Raw genomic sequence first — 19,214 nt, 5'->3', positions numbered from 1 at the left:
TTGGAATCAAAGGCTGCATGGGTTTACAAGGTTCTGTGGTTGAGTGTAGAAGAATATATCTTTCTATGGAAACAAATTTATTTAATTTTTTAAAATTTATTTTTTATTTTTAGCAACCATAATCAGAGCTGCATGTTAATTCAATGTAAAACTTTTAAAATATTCTCATATAGTATGTTATTCAAATAATAACATAACTTCTATTAATAACTTCTTAATTTTTTTTTAGTTAGGCTAAAAAATGACTTGACAGGGTAAACTAGGCAAAAACATACCTGAGACTCAGCCTAAGAGACTGCTCTGGACTCTTTGTTAAGGCTATAAACTAAACTTAAGCCATGTTTTCACTATTTTCTTTTCAAAAAGCAGAAGTGTGTATGTGGAAGCTGGGGGAAGAGCAGGAAATTCCTTATGACAATCTTTTATTTTTCTCCTTATTGGGATAAGTCTTTGTGTTTGTGTGGGGGTTTAGGGGGAGTGCTAGGGAGTGGGAAAGGAGAGGTAGAATGGGAAGAATTTGAACAACTTTTCGCTGTCTTAATAAACTAAATTTATTTATTCCCTCTTTTACATTCATGGCATTAAAAAGTAATTGAGGTTCAACTGTGACCATCACTGTCTTGGCTACTTCACTTTTTAAAATCTGATATAGTTTTCAGAGTGATTCAATGAGGATAACTAGTATTTTCACTTTATAGACGAGGAAACTGAGATCCAAAGATACTTAGCAGTAGATTTTATGGGATGTTATATGAACAAAATATGTATCTAAGCCTTTTAAAAGTCTCAGCCAGGACACTCTCCAGAGAAACAAGCTACTTTTGTCCTTTCATCTCTAACTCTAAGAGTATTTTTAGGATTTACTGAAATTAAGCGTAATTTAAAATTTTAACCATTTTCAGTTCTCCTTAGACTGAAAAGGAAATAGTGATATGGAGCAAATTTTAAGAATATGCAACATACAGCATTTCTGGTTTTTTGCTGCCAGTGTGGGAAAACAGTATGTAAATGCTTTTTAAGACGTGTTTAAAAATTGATTCTTTTTCCTTTCATTAAAATTATCTGGTGACTCAGCAACTCCTTTTTATCCTGGACGCCTTCCCATCTGTGAGACTGTTATATTAAGATAGCATCATATTAGAGAAGAAACTAAAAATTAGTAGAGACAAGAGGATTGCTTTTTTAGACTTAAATTTTCTTATACTACTTACTGAAAGAGCAAGAAAATGATCTAATGAATAGATTTTCCAGTAGTGACGTAAGGCGAACAGAAGACCAATTAAACATTCTTAGAACTATAGAATAATATAATTTTTATTGCCAATTAAACTGTAGGGGTCTTAAAATCTTTCATAAAATTACTGTTTTATAAATGAAGAAGCTGATATCTGAAAGACTAAGTGGTATGGCCAAGGTTGTACAGATAATTAGTATAACTATAACTGGATACCCAGGCCTCTTAGTTTAATTTGCTGAGAGTGTATGTATGTGGCACACAACTACACCTCTCAAGATAAAAATATCCAAATGCTTTCTACTCCATTGCTAAATTGAGAGGTGTGTGATATTAGGTTGTTCCAGTATTTCTGATGGGAAGTGTGATCACTTAATAAAGGTGGTGGTGACCACTAGATCTCTCCTTTGTAAAACAGGGTTTTTCTTGACATTTAGCAAGTAATCTTTGGGGGTGACACTTTGGCAACTTCCAAATATCCTGTTCCTCAACAAAGTCTTTTTTGTTTTTTTTCCTTCACTTTGTCGCCCAGCCTGGAGTGCAGTGTCAAAAGCACGGCTCGCTACAGCCTTGACCTCCTGGGCTCAAGTGGTCCTCCTGCATCAACCTCCCAAGTAGCTGGGATCAAGGTGCACCACTATGGCTGGCTAATTTTTTAATTTTTTGGAGAGATGGAGTTTCACCATGTTGCCCAGGCTGATCTCAAACTGGAGTTCAAATGATACTCCCACCTCAGCCTCCCAAAGTGCTGAGATTATAGGCATGAGCCACTATGCCCAGTCAATAACTAATTAACTAATATTTTTAGTATCCGTTGGTGATACTTGCCTGAATCAGTTGAGTTCATTCACACGTTTTCAATAATAATTTGATATTACAGGATTTTCTTCTTTTTAAAATATTTATATGCATATATTTTATTTACAGTAACAGTAAATAATTTATTTGCCTTATCTTCATCAAAATCTAAAAAAGTCAGGCACGGTGGCTCATGCCTATAATCGCAGCACTTTGGGAGGCTGAGGCAGGTGGATCACCTGAGGTCAGGAGTTCAAGACCAGCCTGACCAACCTCTCTCTATTGAAAATACAAAATTAGCTGGGTGTGGTGGTGAACATCTGTAATCCCAGCTACTCAGGAGGCTGAGGCAGGAGAATCGCTTAAACCTGGGAAGCAGAAGTTGCAGTGAGCCGGGATCGCACCATTGCACTCCAGCCTGGGCAACAAGAGTGAAACTCCATCTCAAAAAAAGAAAGAAAAACAAAACAAAACAAAAAAGTATTGCAGTTAGTGATAGAATTATTGGATGAAATTTAAGATTTTATAGAACTTCTTTTTGTCCTTTGAATGTGTTTCAGTAAGATTATAAAATGGTTGCTATTTAAAAATCACTGGGAATAATTTTTTTATTGTGGTTCTGTTACCATTTAACATATAATTAGGTTCATTTGTTTCCATTTATTTTAGTTTAGGGGCTTGGGATTTTTTTTTTCTTTTTGTTTTTTTGAATATGTAAAATACTTATAAATGTCATAATTATGTAGAAATGTGTACTTGAAATCTGCTTCCATTTGTATCTCCTTACCCCCATACCCATAGATAACAATTATTATGATTTATGGTTTATTATCCCGATTTTATTTTTGTGAAGATAAAATTCTATATATTTTTAACTTCCTTCTAAAATAAAAGTATACATTGCTTTTTAAACTTAATATATCCTGGAGATCATTCCACATCAGTACTTAGAGATTTCCTCATTTGCGTTTTAATGGCTATTTAGTACTGTCTTACTTGGGTGAACTATGGGCTTTTCAACCAGTCCGCTATTGATGGACACTTGGAATGGCTTCCAAGTCGTTTGCTATTCCAAATAATGTTGCGGTGTGGAATGTTATGTATGTGTTATTTTGATTTTATGAAAGTGCATCTTAGAATAGACTCCTATTAGTATAATCACTGACACATAAGGTGAATGTATACATGATATTGTTATATTTGCCAAATTCCCTTCTATAGAGGGTGTAACCATGGACAGGGTATGAGAATACCTGTCTCTCTGCAGGCTTGTCAAGTGTGTTGTCAAACTTAAGGATCTGATCAATGAGGCAGTGGTGTCTACGAGTAGTTTTACTTTATCCTCTGCCTTTTTAATGTATAAAGGTGACTTTTCTGTGAATTTTCTATTCATATCTTTTGTTCATTTTTCACTTTTCTCTTTGATTTTGGTCTTTTTTGTCTTTATTTTCAGAACCTCTTTGTATATTCAAGAGATTAACCCTTTGAGATAATGATATTCCTCCCAGTTTGTCACTTTTAACTTATATCATGGTGATTCTTTTTGGGTTTGTCATGCAGTTTCTTTTTATGTACTTGAATTTATCAGTATTTTCTTTTAAACTTTTCTGGGTTTGGGATCAGTTAGAAAGGCTTTCCTAACTCCAAAGTTACAAAAAGAATACACTCTTCTGTTACTCTCCTGTTACTTACATGGTTTCATTTTACTACTTTTATATTTCTGATTCATTAGTATTTTATTCTGATGTACTCTGGTATATAGCATGAAGTGTGGATTTGATTTAATCTTTTTCCAAATGGCTATTCTCTTGTTCCAACACCATTCATTAAAAACTGTTAACTTTTCTACCCAGTGATTTGAAATACTACACTTATATATGAAATTTCCATGTGTGTTTGGACCTCTTTCTGGTATTTATATTCTGTTCCACTGGTCTTGCATTAGAATCACACAGTCATAATTATGTAGACTTTATTTTATTTATTTATTTATTTATTTATTTTGAGATGGGGTCTCACTCTGTCACCCAGACTGGAGTGCAGTGGCATGATCTCGGCTCACTGCAGCCTCCACCTCCCAGGTTCAAGCAATTCCCCCACCTCAGCCTCCCAAGTAGCTGGGATTATAGGGGTACACCACCATGCCTGGCTAATGTTTTGTATTTTTAATAGAAATGGGGTTTTACCATGTTGTTAGGCTGGTCTTGAACTCCTGACCTCAGGTGATCCACCCGCCTCAGCCTCCTAAAGTACTGGGATTACAGGTGTGAGCCACCACACCTGGCAGTGTATAGACTTTATAATATGTTTTAATATCTGGTAGGTGCGCCTTCCCTCCTCAAATACTCCTTTTTGTGGGTTTTCCTGGATTTTCTTACTTGTTCATTTTTCATATAAACTTTATGTTCAACTTGTCTGGCTCTGGAAAAAAAAAACTACTGGTGTTTTTCATTTGTTTGTGGGGTTGTGTTTTTTTTTGTTTTTTTTGTTTTTTTTTGAGACAGAGTCTCACTGTAGAGTGCAGTGGCACGATCCTGGCTCACTGCAACCTCCTTCTCCCAGATTCAAGCGATTCTCTTGTCTCTGCCTCCAGAGTAGCTGGGATTACAGGCATGTGCTGCCAGGCCCAGCTAATTTTTTGTATTTTTAGTACAGACGGGCTTTCGCCATGTTTGAACTCCTGGCTTCAAGTAATCCACTCCCAAAGTGCTGGGATTACAGGTGTGAGCGACTGAGCTTGGCTTTTTTTTTTTTTTTTTTTTTTTTTTCCGAGACAGAGTCTTGCTCTACTACACAGGCTGGAGTACAGTGGAACAATCTCAGCTCATTGCAGCCTCTGCCTTTGGGGCTCAAGTGATCCTCCTGTGTCAGCCTCCTGAATAGCTGGGACTACAGGTGCGTGCCACCACACCTGGCTAAGTGTGTGTGTGTGTGTGTGTGTGTGTGTGTGTGTATATATATATATATATATTTTTTTTTTTTTTTTTTTTTTTTTTTGTGAAAGAGATGGGCTTTTGCCTTTGTTGTCCGGGCTGATCTCAAACACCTGGGCTCAAGTGATCTGCCCACCTCGGCCTCCCAAAGTGCACAGCCTCCCAAAGTATTGGGATTACAGGGATGAGCCATCACACCTGGCCACTACTGATGTTTTTATTGGGGAAAATTGGTATCTTTATGATGTTGAGTCATATCCAGGAACATGGGATGTCTTTCCATTTATTCAAATCTACCCTTTTTTTGGTCTCATCTGAGTGCTTTTAATTATTTTATATGTTTATAACATATATTTCATAAATAGATAATTTTAAAACTTATTTAAATTTTATATATAATTTAAAACCTATGTTTAAATTATATGTATAATTTAATAAATAAAAGTTTTGTATTTAACATATATAATTCAAAAAGCTTTTTACCATAGAAAATTCAAACATATGCAGAAATTATAAAATAGTATAGTGAATCCCCATGTACTATTACCCAGCTTCAACAATTAACATTTTTCATTGTTAGAGTTCTTGACTTACAAGTTTGGTGCGGTAAGCCGGGTACGGTGGCTCACACCTGTAATCCCAGCACTTTGGGAGGCTGAGGCAGGCGGATCACGAGGTTAAGAGATGGAGACCATTCCAGCTCACACGGTGAAACCCTGTCTCTACTAAAAATACAAAAAATTAGCCAGGTGTGGTGGCACACACCTATAGTCCCATGTACTCAGGAGGCTGAGGCAGGAAAATTGCTTGAACCTGAGAGGCGGAGGTTGCAGCAAGCCAAGATCACACCACTGTACTCCAGCTTGGGTGATAAAGCGAGAGTCCGTCTCAAAAAAAAAGAAAAACAAACAAAAAAAAAAACAAGTTTGGTCCGGTAATTGACTATATTTATCCTTCTTCAAAAGGCAGCATGTCCTTTGGTCATTGCGACATACAGAAGGGTTTCTAAGTGGACCATGTTGGTTTGTTTATTTTTAAGATAGAGAGCTATTGCTCACTGGGCACGGTGGCTCATGGCTGTGATCCCTGCACTTTGGGAGGCCGAGGCGGGTGAATCACGAGACCAGCCTGGCCAACATGGTGAAACCCCGTCTGTACTAAAAATACAAAAAATTAGTGGCGGGCACCTGTAATCCCAGCTATTCGGGAGGCTGAGACAGGAGAATCCCCTTGAACCCAGGAGGCGGAGGTTGCAGTGAGCCGAGATGGCGCCACTGCTCTCCAGCCCTGGCGACAGAGACTCCATCTCAAAAAAAAAAAAAACCAAAAAAGAGCTATTGCTGATCTTTGAACTGTTTAGGATACCAGTTGTCTGATGTTTCAAAGAGCAATGTATAACACAACAAAAATTTTGAATTGTTTCTTATTAAAGTATAATTTTCAAGAGTTAAAAATCATAATTATCAATTTGGAATGAACATGTATCAAATATTCTAATTCAGTGTATTAATTAATGAGAGAACCAGAAAGGTAGCAAAACTGAGTGAGGAACTTGTATTTACATGGTCCTTCCTTTCAAAAAAAGAATGTTACAATAAGATTACTAGGTTAGAAATAAAACTGGTTAATGTCCTATAGGTGACCTTTGGGTTATGTTCTCTCTCGGACAGAAATCATTTGCATATCTCCTGGACACAAATCTATACGTTAACATGTAACTTCAGAGTCTGAGTCCTTAATAGTCAGTAGCTATATCAAAATGGCATATTCATCTAGAAAATTAAGTAATCCTTGGGTGGACATGTTAAACCAAAGTTGGCAAACTATAGCCTGTAGGTCCACCTGGCCTGTCACTTGCTTTTGTAAATAAAGTTCTATTGGAACACAGCCAGACTCACTCACTCACTGTCCGTGGCTGCTTTTCCACTATAATGGCGGAGTTGAGTAGTTGCAGTAGAGACAACTGACTCATATAGCCTAAAATGTTTACTATTTGGCCCTGTATAGAAAAGTTTACCGACTTCTGTATTAAACAGTGCTTCAGGATGATATTGAAAGAGCATGTTGCCACTATCTTGGCCTTACTTCCATGATAGGGATAATTTTTTTTAAGAACCCAAATGAACATTGCAATGATAAAAATCTGCTCTGGCTGATATTTTTATAGCTAATGAACATCTTATTCCCCCATCTCCCTTTCTGTGTTTTTACTTTGGTATGTGTATATATATTTTTTTGTATAGCCACCTTTCTAGTTTTCTCTGTACCTTTTCCTATAGCTCTCCCTTTTTATTCTTCCCTATATTTCATGCTACTTTTTTCTCCTCCTTGTATGGAAGGAAGAATGTTAATGTACTTACATGTAATATGGAATGTTAATGCACTTACTTACAATACATATTGTAGCGTAAAGTTTTATATTCCTGGTTTAAATTTTTAATTTAGGTCAGTTTAAATTACATGTTTGCCTCAGAATAAAACCAAAATACAATCAATTGGAGTAATCAAAATTATTGTGGTTACTGTTGATGTGCTCTCTGCCATTCAATCTCCCCATGACCTCACCTCAACTCCAAGTTGTAGTTTTCAGTTGAAGAAAAAGTTCTCTAGACTGTTTTAAGCAAAAGGAGTGGGGCTAAAACACTGAAACATTAGAAGTAAGAGAATTTTCTTAGTCTTAACATTTATGTTTTAGAATAATTTAAAACACTTTTTCTATATAGTTTTATATAGGAAACCTTGAAGGATGCCTTAACTAATTTGGGAGATACAGAACACTGTTAGCTCTTTAGTTGACAGTGTCAACTGGCTAAACATTGGTAGTTGGATATTTGACAATATGGTTTGAAGACAAATTGCAGAACTAGAGTACTGCTCGGTAAATGCCCTATTTTCCTAAGGATTTTAAGATCTAAACATATGCTTGTCTATTTTAAAAAGTTACTTTTAATGTAGATATTTTAAAAAATCATTTATTTTCACATCCTATATGAAATCAGAGGTGATTGCAGTGAGCCGAGATCACTGCAATTAGAAACATTTAAAACACTGCAATTAATTAAAAACATAAAGAATTTTACTGCTTAATAAATAATATTTTTTCTTCCTCAAGATAAAGCAAAAGGAGAGAAAGAATAATACTGACACTTTATATGAAGTTGTATGCTTGGAAAGTGAATCAGAAAGAGAGAGGAGGAAAACTACAGCCAGTCCTTCAGTTCGCCTGCCACAGTCTGGATCGCAGAGTTCAGTGATACCTTCTCCTCCAGAAGATGATGAAGAGGAAGGTAAACTATAGGGATAGGTTAATTTATTTTTGGGGGTGGAGGACCCTGCAAACTATTAAAATTGTATCAGGGGATTGATAATGTGATAACAACATTTATAATTCATTTAATGGAATTCCTAATGAGAGTTTACTATATGTAAGTAGCTGTGGAAGATTTAAAAATGATTAACATTGAGTTTTCTTTAAGATACTTGTAACCCAGTTGGAAAAATGAGATATATAATTAGCTTCTTTTAAACAATCAGTGTAGTGCTAGCTTGGTATATTAGTACATTTTTTTAAGAACAAGTTTGACACAGCTTACACCTAAAGAAGTGTTCCTATCTCAACACATTCATTTTGCGGGAACAAATTGACTTTGCCAAAATGTGGCTTGCACACATGACCCTTTTTACCAAATATATATTTTTTATTTTATTTTTTATTTTTATTTTTTGAGATGGAGTCTCGCTCTGTAGCCCGGGCTGGAGTGCAGTGGCCGGATCTCAGCTAACTGCAAGCTCCGCCTCCCGGGTTTACGCCATTCTCCTGCCTCAGCCTGCCGAGTAGCTGGGACTACAGGCACCCGCCACCTCGCCTGGCTAGTTTTTCGTATTTTTTAGTAGAGACGGGGTTTCACCGTGTTAGCCAGGATGGTCTCGATCTGCTTACCTCGTGATTCGCCCACCTCGGCCTCCCAAAGTGCTGGGATTACAGGCTTGAGCCACCGTGCCCGGCCCCCAAATGTATTTATAAATATATATGTTTATATATTACTGTGTTTTACACTGATAAGCATTAAGAATCCACTAGTTCTGGCCAGGCGCGGTGGCTCAAGCCTGTAATCCCAGCACTTTGGGAGGCCGAGACGGGCGGATCACGAGGTCAGGAGATCGAGACCATCCTGGCTAACACGGTGAAACCCCGTCTCTACTAAAAAATACAAAAAATTAGCCGGGCGAGGTGGCGGGCACCTGTAGTCCCAGCTACTCGGGAGACTGAGGTAGGAGAACGGTGTAAACCCGGGAGGCAGAGCTTGCAGTGAGCTGAGATCCGGCCACTGCACTGCAGCCTGGGCGACAGAGCGAGACTCCGTCTCCAAAAAAAAAAAAGAATCCACTGGTTCTTTGTTTCTTTTTATTTTTTCTGGCTAAATCTATTGAATTAATCTGTCATTCTCTATTAAAAGATGTAATACCTTTTAATGAGGCATGAAGAAAGGGGGCCACAGGAAACATGAATGTTTGAGAGTCATTTTCTAATTTCTAACTTAGTACTGGGGCTACAAATTTAATGGAAGAAAACCTGATTACAATATAAGGTCATGTGAGCCATGTTTCTATATGTGAAGCTCACATGAAATATTCTAGAAATTAATAGAGGAGAATTCGGTTTTCATTGTGGGGAATGTTGTGGGGCATCATAAAGAGTAGTTTTTCAGTTGGGACTTTTAAGTGCAAGCAGAATCTAGTAGGCATCAGTGGAGTTTTTTTCTTGTTAAAAAATTGCATTAACTGGCCGGGTGCAGTGGCTCAAGCCTGTAATCCCAGCACTTTGGGAGGCCGAGACGGGCGGATCACGAGGTCAGGAGATCGAGACCATCCTGGCTAACACGGTGAAACCCCGTCTCTACTAAAAATTAAAAAAAAAAAAAAATTGCATTAACAAAAGCATGGAGATGACAAGAATGATTGATTGGGTTAAATGAAATATATATCCATGATTATATGTACTTCAAGTTTAGAGTGATCACTGACTTTCTTCATGTTTAGAGTGAGCACTGAGTTTCCAAAACCTACTGTTTGCTATAACTCTCACTGCCCTTATGATTAATCAATTTAGCATCATATATTAGTAATACTAATGGCCACCAATTACTAAGTGCTTAATATGTAGTAAGCAGGTGCTTTATTTATATAATCCTCACGATAATCCTGAAAAATAGGATTTATTGTTAACCTAACTTTGCACATAAATAAATGGAATCTGGCCAGGCGCAGTGGCTCACGGCTGTAATCCCAGCACCTTGGGAGGCTGAAGTGGGAGGATCACTTGAGGTCAGGAGTTCGAGACCAGTCTGGCCAACATGGCGAAACCCTGTCTCTACTAAATACAAAACATTAGCTGGGCTTGATGGTGCATGCCTGTAATCCCAGCTACTTGGAAGGCTGAGGCAGGAGAGTTGATTGTACCCAGGAGGTGGAGGTTGCAGTGAGCCAAGGTTGTGCTGTCGCACTCCAGCCTGGGCAACAAGAGCAAAACTCTGTCTCAAAAAAAAAAAAAAAAAAGTGGAATCTCAGAAAAGTGAATTTGCCCAAGGTTACACAGCTAGAAATTGGCAGAGTCAGGATTTTGATCTAGGTCTGTGAGTCCACAGTCATAGCTGTAGTCTATCATCATCTCTTGCATTTAGTGCACATAAAGCATTTTGAAGTACAGAAAAAACACATGTATTGCTTTTGATGTCAGAGATGCAATTCAGAGTCCGCCTGGAGAGCCAATTTAAGTGATATGTTATATCTGGGAAAGGTGGATTATTCCCACTGTTTGAAATTGTCTGTTGTATAACAGGTTTGCAGTTTCTCTTCCAGGTCAACACTGGTTAAGATGACAGAGTGGGTAAAAGTTTACATAACTTTCCTCTCTTAACACTCAGCAATAAAAACAAACAAAAAAACCCAAAAATTGAGAAAGACACTATTATGAAATCAGAGAATGCTCAAATCTTCATACCATAGATTTTGAGGACTATCTGCTGGTTACAAAGAAATCTGGGCCCAGCTAAAGGTTCCTCAGGACTGATACCAAGTTTTAATTTATAGCAGACATACCTTTTTTAAAAATAAAATTTTAGGGGGTTTAGAAGGCCTCTACTGATAGTTCTTAACTAGGGAGAGATAAGAACTAATGGCAGTGTGTACCCCTTGGGGGAAATCATGGAACACTAGAACATAAGCTCTGTGAAGGAAAAGAGTGTTTCTGCTTTTGCCTCATGTTGTTCCCTAGTGTATACCACAACATTTGGTATGCAGTAGGTGCTCAGTAAATATTGGCAGTATGGGTAACCCCCTAGGATTCATTTTTATAGTAAAGAGTTAATAACAGGAGAACTGGGAGAACTGGGACTAAAGAAAACTATGTAGCTATGCTGTCTTTTAATTCTCCCTAACCCAATGTACAAACCAGAAAAACCATTCCTGCTGCGATTTGTTTGCTTCCAGGGGCTTCTTACCCATAAGACATTTGGCAGAAACCCAGCAATTATAAAGGGGACATGTTTAGAAGCATCATTCTGAAACTGAGATATCTATCCCTTAGGCAGATGGGTTCTTAACACAGATTTTAAACTACTACTGCCCAGATTTATTGAAAGTATCCAAAATGTGAAAGAGAATTTTGTAAGATAAAGTTTGTCTAATATTTTTGAAGAAATTATCATCCCTTCTAAATTTTAGTGTGTTTTTCATAGCCACCTTTCCCCAAAGAGTTGTATTTAGTATATTGGTGTTTTAATAAATAGAAAATTACTTGAGAGTTTAGAAAGTAGGGTCAGTCTGGCAAAGTAGTGAAGTTGGGGACATTTACCTTAGTGCCCTTGAGCCTTTCTTTTTTTTTTCTTTTCTTTTTTTTTTGTTTGAGATGAAGTCTCACTGTGTCGCCCAGACTGGAGTACAATGGCACAATCTTGGCTCACTGCAACCTCTGCCTCCTGGGTTCAAGTGATTCTCCTGCCTCAGCCTCCTGAGTAGCTGGGATTACAGGTGCCCACACCACGCCTAGCTAATTTTTATATTTTTAGTAGAGATGAGGTTTCACCAGGTTGGCCAGGCTTGTCTCAAATTCCTGACCTCAGATGATCTGCCCAGCTTGGCCTCCCAGAGTGCTGGGATTACAGGCGTGAGCCACTGTGCCCGGCCTAGCCTTTTCTCTTCCTTACCTTATTCATCCATATACAGAAGATCTCTCACATTCTGTCTATCATTTTCTGTGTCTCACTAGCGAAACTGATGATGATGTCCAAAGCATTATAATATAAAGAAGTTCAATAAGAAGTATCACAGATTTCCGAGTCTTTAAAATTAGTGCTTTCAGATACTTGTTGTCTCTGTTGGGGATGCAGATTCAACATGTAGTCATTAGGGGTGTAAAGAGCCAGAGTTTGTTTAGGCAAGTTAAGCTAAAAAATAAACAAAGTCTAGAAAGAGCATTGGTAAAGATCCATGGAAACAAGTACTGTTGTAACCCAGTTAGTGGAATTGTAAATTGGTAGAACATTTTGGAAGTCAGTTTGTCGGAAATTTTCAGTATTCTTAAAAATATGCTTTCTTTTTAAAACTGAGAAAGTCAGTTTCTGGGCATATACCCGATGAAAGCAGTGAGATATATTCATCCTGTTTCTGTTTGTAGCAAAAAGTTAAAAACTCCCAAGTGTCCGATAAGAGGATTAAGTAGATATCTTAGTCCATGTTGATTCTCTGCTTTCATTATGCTTTTTAGTTCCTCTAATGCCTTGATCAGTGTCACTTTTTTCACTGTCTTTGTATCTTATAATCTCTAACTTCTGACTTGAATTTACTTTCCTTAATTGAATTAAATTAGAAATGATTTAATTTGGCCTTTTAAAGTATTTTTGTGCTTTCTTTTATAAATTATTTCCCATTTTAGAAAATTTAGAAAGTCATAAAAACATAAAACAGCAGAGAAAAATACCAATCATAACTTTGTCACTCAGAGGGACCAATTGTTAGTGTTTGGTATAGTTTATACTGATCTGTTTTCTATTTTATAACATAGATTAGATCATAATGAATATTAAGCTCTTTATATTTTCATTTTATACTGTATTTTGCCATATCATTTGTATTAGTCCATTCTCATACTGCTGATAAAGACATACCCAACCGAGACTGAGTAATTTATATAGAAAAGAGGTTTAGGCCGGGCACGGTGGCTCAAGCCTGTAATCCCAGCACTTTGGGAGGCCGAGACGGGCGGATCACGAGGTCAGGAGATCGAGACCATCCTGGCTAACATGGTGAAACCCCGTCTCTACTAAAAATACAAAAAACTAGCCGGGCGAGGTGGCGGGTGCCTGTGGTCCCAGCTACCCCGGAGGCTGAGGCAGGAGAATGGCGTAAACCCGGGAGGCGGAGCTTGCAGTGAGCTGAGATCCAGCCACTGCACTCCAGCCCGGGCTACAGAGCAAGACTCCGTCTCAAAAAAAAAAAAAAAAAAAAAAAAAGAAAAAAGAAAAGGGGTTTAATTTTTTCTTTTTTTTTGAGACGGAGTCTTGCTCTGTTGCCCAGGCTGGGAGTTCTGTGGTGCGATCTCAGCTCATTGCAAAATTTATAAACAAAAGAGGTTTAATTGATTCTACAGGGCTGGGGAGGCCTCAGGAAACTTAGAATCATGGCAGAAGGGGAAGCAAACATGTCCTTCACATGGCAGCAGGAAAGAAGAATGAGTGACAGCAGGGGAAATGCCAGATGCTTATAAAACCATCAGATCTCATGAGAACTCACTGTCATGAGAATAGCATGGGGGAAACGGCCCCCAAGATTCAGTTACCTCCCTTCGGGTCCCTCCCATGACATGTGGGATTATGGGAACTGCAGTTCAAGATGAGATTTGGGTGGGGACACAGAGCCAAACCATATCATCATTATATAAACATAAATGTCAACATGCAATTGCATTATATACATATATTATAATTTCTTCAACCATTCTGTACTCCCGTTGTTGGACACTTAGGTAGTTTGAAACTTTTTAAGTGTTTTGAATAAGACTTAAACATATTTTCATGCATAAAGCTGTTTGCTTTAGAAAATGAGAGAAAATACCATATTTTGAATCCTATAGTTTTATAATTAAATACCTCCTTTTTTTTTTTTTGAGATTGACATAATATGGACCTATGTGGAAAACAAAAGAGGATTAAAGAGATTACAGCATTTTACCTAGAACCATTTTTATTTTTTTTGTACTTATCCATAAATACTAAAAGAGAGAAATTGTGACTTTATGCTCCCAGTAAAGTCTTTCAAATTTGACTCTTAAACATTCCAGTGTTGTGGCTAGCATAGCCACCCCTGTTACCGTTTTTGTGTGTTTTGTTTATTATAGATAATGATGAACCTCTCCTGAGTGGATCTGGTGATGTATCCAAAGAATGTGCAGAAAAAATTCTTGAAACATGGGGAGAACTGTTGTCAAAATGGTAAGTTATGTTAGAATAGTTTTTATCTGCAAATTCTCATTTTATGGGTAGAGAATCTTACCTAACTATAATATTCAATTTTGGAACCAATAGTAGAAACCTAAGCTCAAGGTTTGCATTCTGTGATCTATTTTAGAGATTTATATGAGTAGTAGTAGAGAATTGAAATCAATTTTCAGAATATCAGGAACCTAATAAGTTCTCATTGCTGGAGAAAATATTTACCCGAACGTGGAATTCATGTACAGAATAAATAAGAAAAGTTTCTTTTATATTGAAGAGGTTAGGAACCACTGAGTGGTTCAGATAATACACAGCAGTCCGTTTAGAGGATGTTCACACAATGCATAGAGCCGTGGTAGAGACCGCAGGTAGGATTTTTCCCTTATCTGTGATAAGTATCTAGAATGACAGAGCAAAGTGTCATGAGCATGGTATATATTACCTGCTCTATTGATTAGTAACTCTTACAAAATTCCTACTAACACTTAAAAAAATTTAGGAATTTATCATCAGCTCAAGAGATGGTTTGACAGCAGTGTTAAGAAGCGCTATCCAATAGGCTATCTAAAAAGAATACATTGCCTTCAGGCTGGGTGTGGTGGTTCACACCTGTAAACTCAGCCTTTTGGGAGGTCAAGGCGGGAGGATTGCTTGACCCCAGGAAGTCAAGACCAGCCCGGGCAACTTGGTGAAACCCCATCTCTACAAAACATGAAAAAGTTAACCGGGCATGGTGGCGCGCACCTGTGGTTCCAGCTACTCTGGAGGCTGAGGCAGGAGGATCGCTTGAGCCTAGGAGTTCGAGGCTGCAGTGAGCCTTGATTGCACCACTGCACTCCAGCCTGGGTGACAGAGTTGAGACCCTTTCTCCAAAAAACAAAAAAAAGAAAAAACACCAAACAAAAAGAATATATTGCCTTTAGGTGTTTATTAACATGACCACAGATATTCTGGTAAGTCAGATTGGTGAGACATTTATGCAGTTTCCTTTTCTCCTTGAGTAGGATGCCAGCATATGCTGAAAAAAGCTGAGCTTGGAAGAGATCTGAACATTCTCTATTTCTGACATTCTGGTTACTAGGGTTGTCATATAAACTCCCTATTGGCCCATTACTTTGGGGTTTGATTTTTCTCAGACATTTTAACTGTTGAAATATTTCACTGCATTGTTAGAGTAAAGCTCTGTCTCAGAATTTTAAAGCATTTTATGCCCTTCAGGGATAGGACTACAAATGGGCATTATCTGCTTTTGTATTACTCTCACAATGCTTTACACTTTTGACAAAACACTCTCCACACTGGAAAATGTCAAAATGTGTACAGGAGAAAAAAGCAAACCAAAGCACAATTTGTCTTTACACAAGTTGTTTTAATAAATGAACTCTGCAAAAAACCCCAGAGTAATAGTTTTCTTATATTTTTGATATTTCTTTACGCCAGGAGACAAAACTTCTGGTGCTCTTATCACAATTATATTTTCAGTTCAGTGAATTTGGAGTGTTTGGAATGCTGCTGGCAGGAATTTTATCTGTATTAAAAGGTTTCTGCTCTAAAACAGAAATGTAATTGAGTTTTGATATGGTTACATAATAATATATTTAAAATCATGTAGATATAGCATTAAGACTCTAGTTAGCTTTTATTACACGAACCCATCAGCATCTTATACAACAGCTTGGAATTCGTTTTGTTATCAAGCTTTGTTATTAATTTAATTAACATGTCTTCCTATTCCCTCAGATGTATTTGTTGAGTTTCCATCTGTCTCTACTATCTTTCAGGGTATTTAAACTATTTGTGCTTGCTTTAGTCATGTCTTCGGATATGATATAATAGTGTCTCTTCTTTAGTTCATTACATTGTGATTTTTTTCTCATTATTATATGTGTTCTAGGGATATGTGTCCTGTGGATAAGAAGCATTGTAATAATGGAATTTTAAAGCTTGGTAGACCTGGTTTCAAATTCTACCTCTCCTACTTTTAAGCTGTGTGGTCTTAGACAAGTCACTTAACTCTTTTGAGTCTGTTTCTTCATTTAGAAAATAGAAGTCTATAAAATTACCATTTGTAATTATTATAGATTAAAAATAATGGATACCATGGTTGTAGTTACAATAATATAGAATGAATGAATTTACCATATTTTAGGCACCGTGCTGTTATGTGCTGTATTTCAACTCTAACAACCTTATAAAGTATTTGTTTTTTTACAGATGAGGCTGGTTCATAGGTTAAGGCATTCTAGTTAGTAAATATCACAGCCAGAATTTTTAACACAGTCAAGTCTGATCCCAAAGATAGTTTATTTAACTATTTAACTCTACATTAGATTTTAGTGGTAGTATTAATAGTATCTTTGAGCTCTAATTCTCCAAGTTCATTTTAATATGACTCTTAATGGATAAGAGAACTAATGTCAGTATAAAATAGGTTGCCAAGTTGGATAAAGTTAGTATTATCAATGAGATGGAATTATTCTGAAAGTAATTTTATCAGTGTAAATTAAGCTAGTAAGGTTAGCAGACTTTGTCTGTAAAGAGCCAAATAATAAATATTTTAGGTTTTGCAGGCTAATAGTCTGTTACAACTACTCAGTTCTACTATTGTAGTGCAGAAGTTACCATACACAATACTTAGACAAATAAGCGTGGCTGTGTTTCAATAAAAGTTTATTTACGAAAACAGGTGATAGGCCCAGTTTGGCCCACAGGCCATAGCATACCAGGGATTGAGTTAGCAACAGAACTATGTCTGTTCTTTCTGCTCATAACTCTTCAACTTTTGTATAATGTTTTTATCTAAACAAGGACAAAACTATTGAATTGTCTATAGCACTTGCATTAGGGTACCAGTGTCACAGAATAAATCACTTTTAAATGTACTGTGCAGAATTCTTATAGGATTCTATGAACATTTTGAGAAAAATCACGGCCTTTTTATAATTTGATAGTGGTTATTTTGTATCAGTAACTTCTGCTTACGTGTGATAGTCACAGCATCTTTTTAATGTCAGGATCCTGCTTTATTGACTCAGTAATGGTGGCTCTCAAGTCACAAACCAGCTGCTCTATAATATTAGTCTTAAGAATTTGAGGACTACTTCAGTCATTTAATTGACCTCCCTGAAATTTTTTCTGCATCTGTAAAACTAGAGACACTACCATCTACCCGAGATGGTTGTTCTGAAGATCAAATAAGATACTGTATGCAGAAGCACTTTGTACATTTATACCAACGTGTCAAGGCTAGTGTAATTTTCTCCATTTTATAGGTGACATAAATGAAGTCCAAAGATTTTGGCAACTTGTAGTGATACAGTAGTTCAGTGGAAATGTTATTAGCCACCATAAGCATTCAGAAAAGTTACCTGAAGGAAGGCATCATAAAAACTGTTGGAAACATACTTGAGATGTTTTATTTTAACTTAGAACGTATAAATATACAATATTCTTGTCAATTTTGTTTTTTCTAGACAGAATCTGTCTCTGTCACCCAGGCTGGAGTGCAGTGGTGCGATCTCTTGTTGCAGCCTTGAACTCCTAGGCTCAAGCGATCTTCTTGCCATAGCCTCCCAAGTAGCTAGGAATATAACCATCATGCCAGCTTATTTTTATTTTTCTGTAGAGACGGGGTTCTTGCTGTATTACCTAGGCTGGTCCCAAACTCCTGGGTTCAAGAAATCTTCCCACCTTGGCCTCTCAAAGCAGTGGAACTACCTGAGTCACCGCGCCCCTCTGACCACTTGTCAATTTTGATGTAGAGCTAGGTTCTTGTCCTTTATTATATGTCCACTGATTAGAATTTTGCTCTTTTTTGTTTGTTTGTTTTTTTAGACGGTGTCTCGCTCTGTCACCCAGGCTGGAGTGCTGTGGTGCAATCTTGGCTAATTGCAACCTCCGCCTCCCGGTTCAAGCAGTTCTTCTGCCTCAGTCTCTCAAATAGCTGGGATTACAGTCATGTGCCACCATGATGGGCTACTTTTTGTATTTACACGGAGTTTTACCATGTTGCCCAGGCTGGTCTTGAACTGCTGACCTCAGGTGATAACGCCCACCTCGGCGTCCCAAATTTCTGGGATCACGGGCGTGAGCCACCGCACCCGGCCATCTTTTTTACATAAACCATAGCCATAGAGCATCATCTGTGATTTCCAGTTTTGCCTTTTTTTTTTTTAAAGTAGAGAAGTAATTTAAAGATACTTAAGAAGCAGTTTACAGAATCTATGTGGATTTTTATTTTCTTCCACCCAATCTCTCATAGTTGTCTTCAATTCAGAAGCACTTTTTTTTCCCCTTTATTACTTTGTTACCTTGTCACGTATTTGTAAGCCATTTAGATTGAGTTTTGAGAAAAGTAACAGTCTTTAGGGAATCTTCCTCTTGTGATTTGTGGTTTATGGCTTTATTTTTAGGCATCTCAACTTGAATGTGAGACCGAAGCAGTTGTCAACCTTAGTAAGAAACGGTGTCCCTGAAGCTCTTCGGGGAGAAGTCTGGCAGCTACTAGCAGGCTGTCATAACAATGACCACCTGGTAGAAAAATACCGCATTCTTATCACAAAGGTAAGGGGGTGATAATTCAGCTTCAGCATTAATTCTTTAGAGATTTGTGATGAAAAGATCATTGTAGTTATTTGACTTATAAGAAGTTTTTATGATTATTTATTTAAGGATAGAACTGTTAATACTTCTAGCTCTTACATGTTTTTTCTGTTGCACAAAGGAGAAGTCATAGTTTTTTCTCCTTGATTCATATCA

At 37.3% G+C, this 19,214-nt stretch overlaps 1 protein-coding gene across 3 annotated transcripts in view; it reads left to right on the top strand.

The window, feature by feature from the left end:
* Positions 1 to 19,214, top strand: part of RABGAP1 (RAB GTPase activating protein 1) — a 166,931-nt gene that overhangs the window by 63,963 nt on the left and 83,754 nt on the right. For all 3 annotated transcript variants that reach the window (XM_025359966.1, XM_025359967.1, XM_025359968.1), the window contains exons 11-13: positions 8,078 to 8,252; positions 14,360 to 14,453; positions 18,869 to 19,019. In XM_025359966.1, the coding sequence (XP_025215751.1) occupies positions 8,078 to 8,252; positions 14,360 to 14,453; positions 18,869 to 19,019 (420 nt within the window). The remainder of the gene's footprint in view (positions 1 to 8,077; positions 8,253 to 14,359; positions 14,454 to 18,868; positions 19,020 to 19,214) is intronic.

The sequence above is a fragment of the Theropithecus gelada genome, chromosome 15, assembly GCF_003255815.1.
Source record: "Theropithecus gelada isolate Dixy chromosome 15, Tgel_1.0, whole genome shotgun sequence".
Lineage (NCBI taxonomy): Eukaryota > Metazoa > Chordata > Mammalia > Primates > Cercopithecidae > Theropithecus > Theropithecus gelada.
Note: the sequence above shows the minus strand (reverse complement) of the source record. Positions and strands in the feature narration are given on the sequence as shown.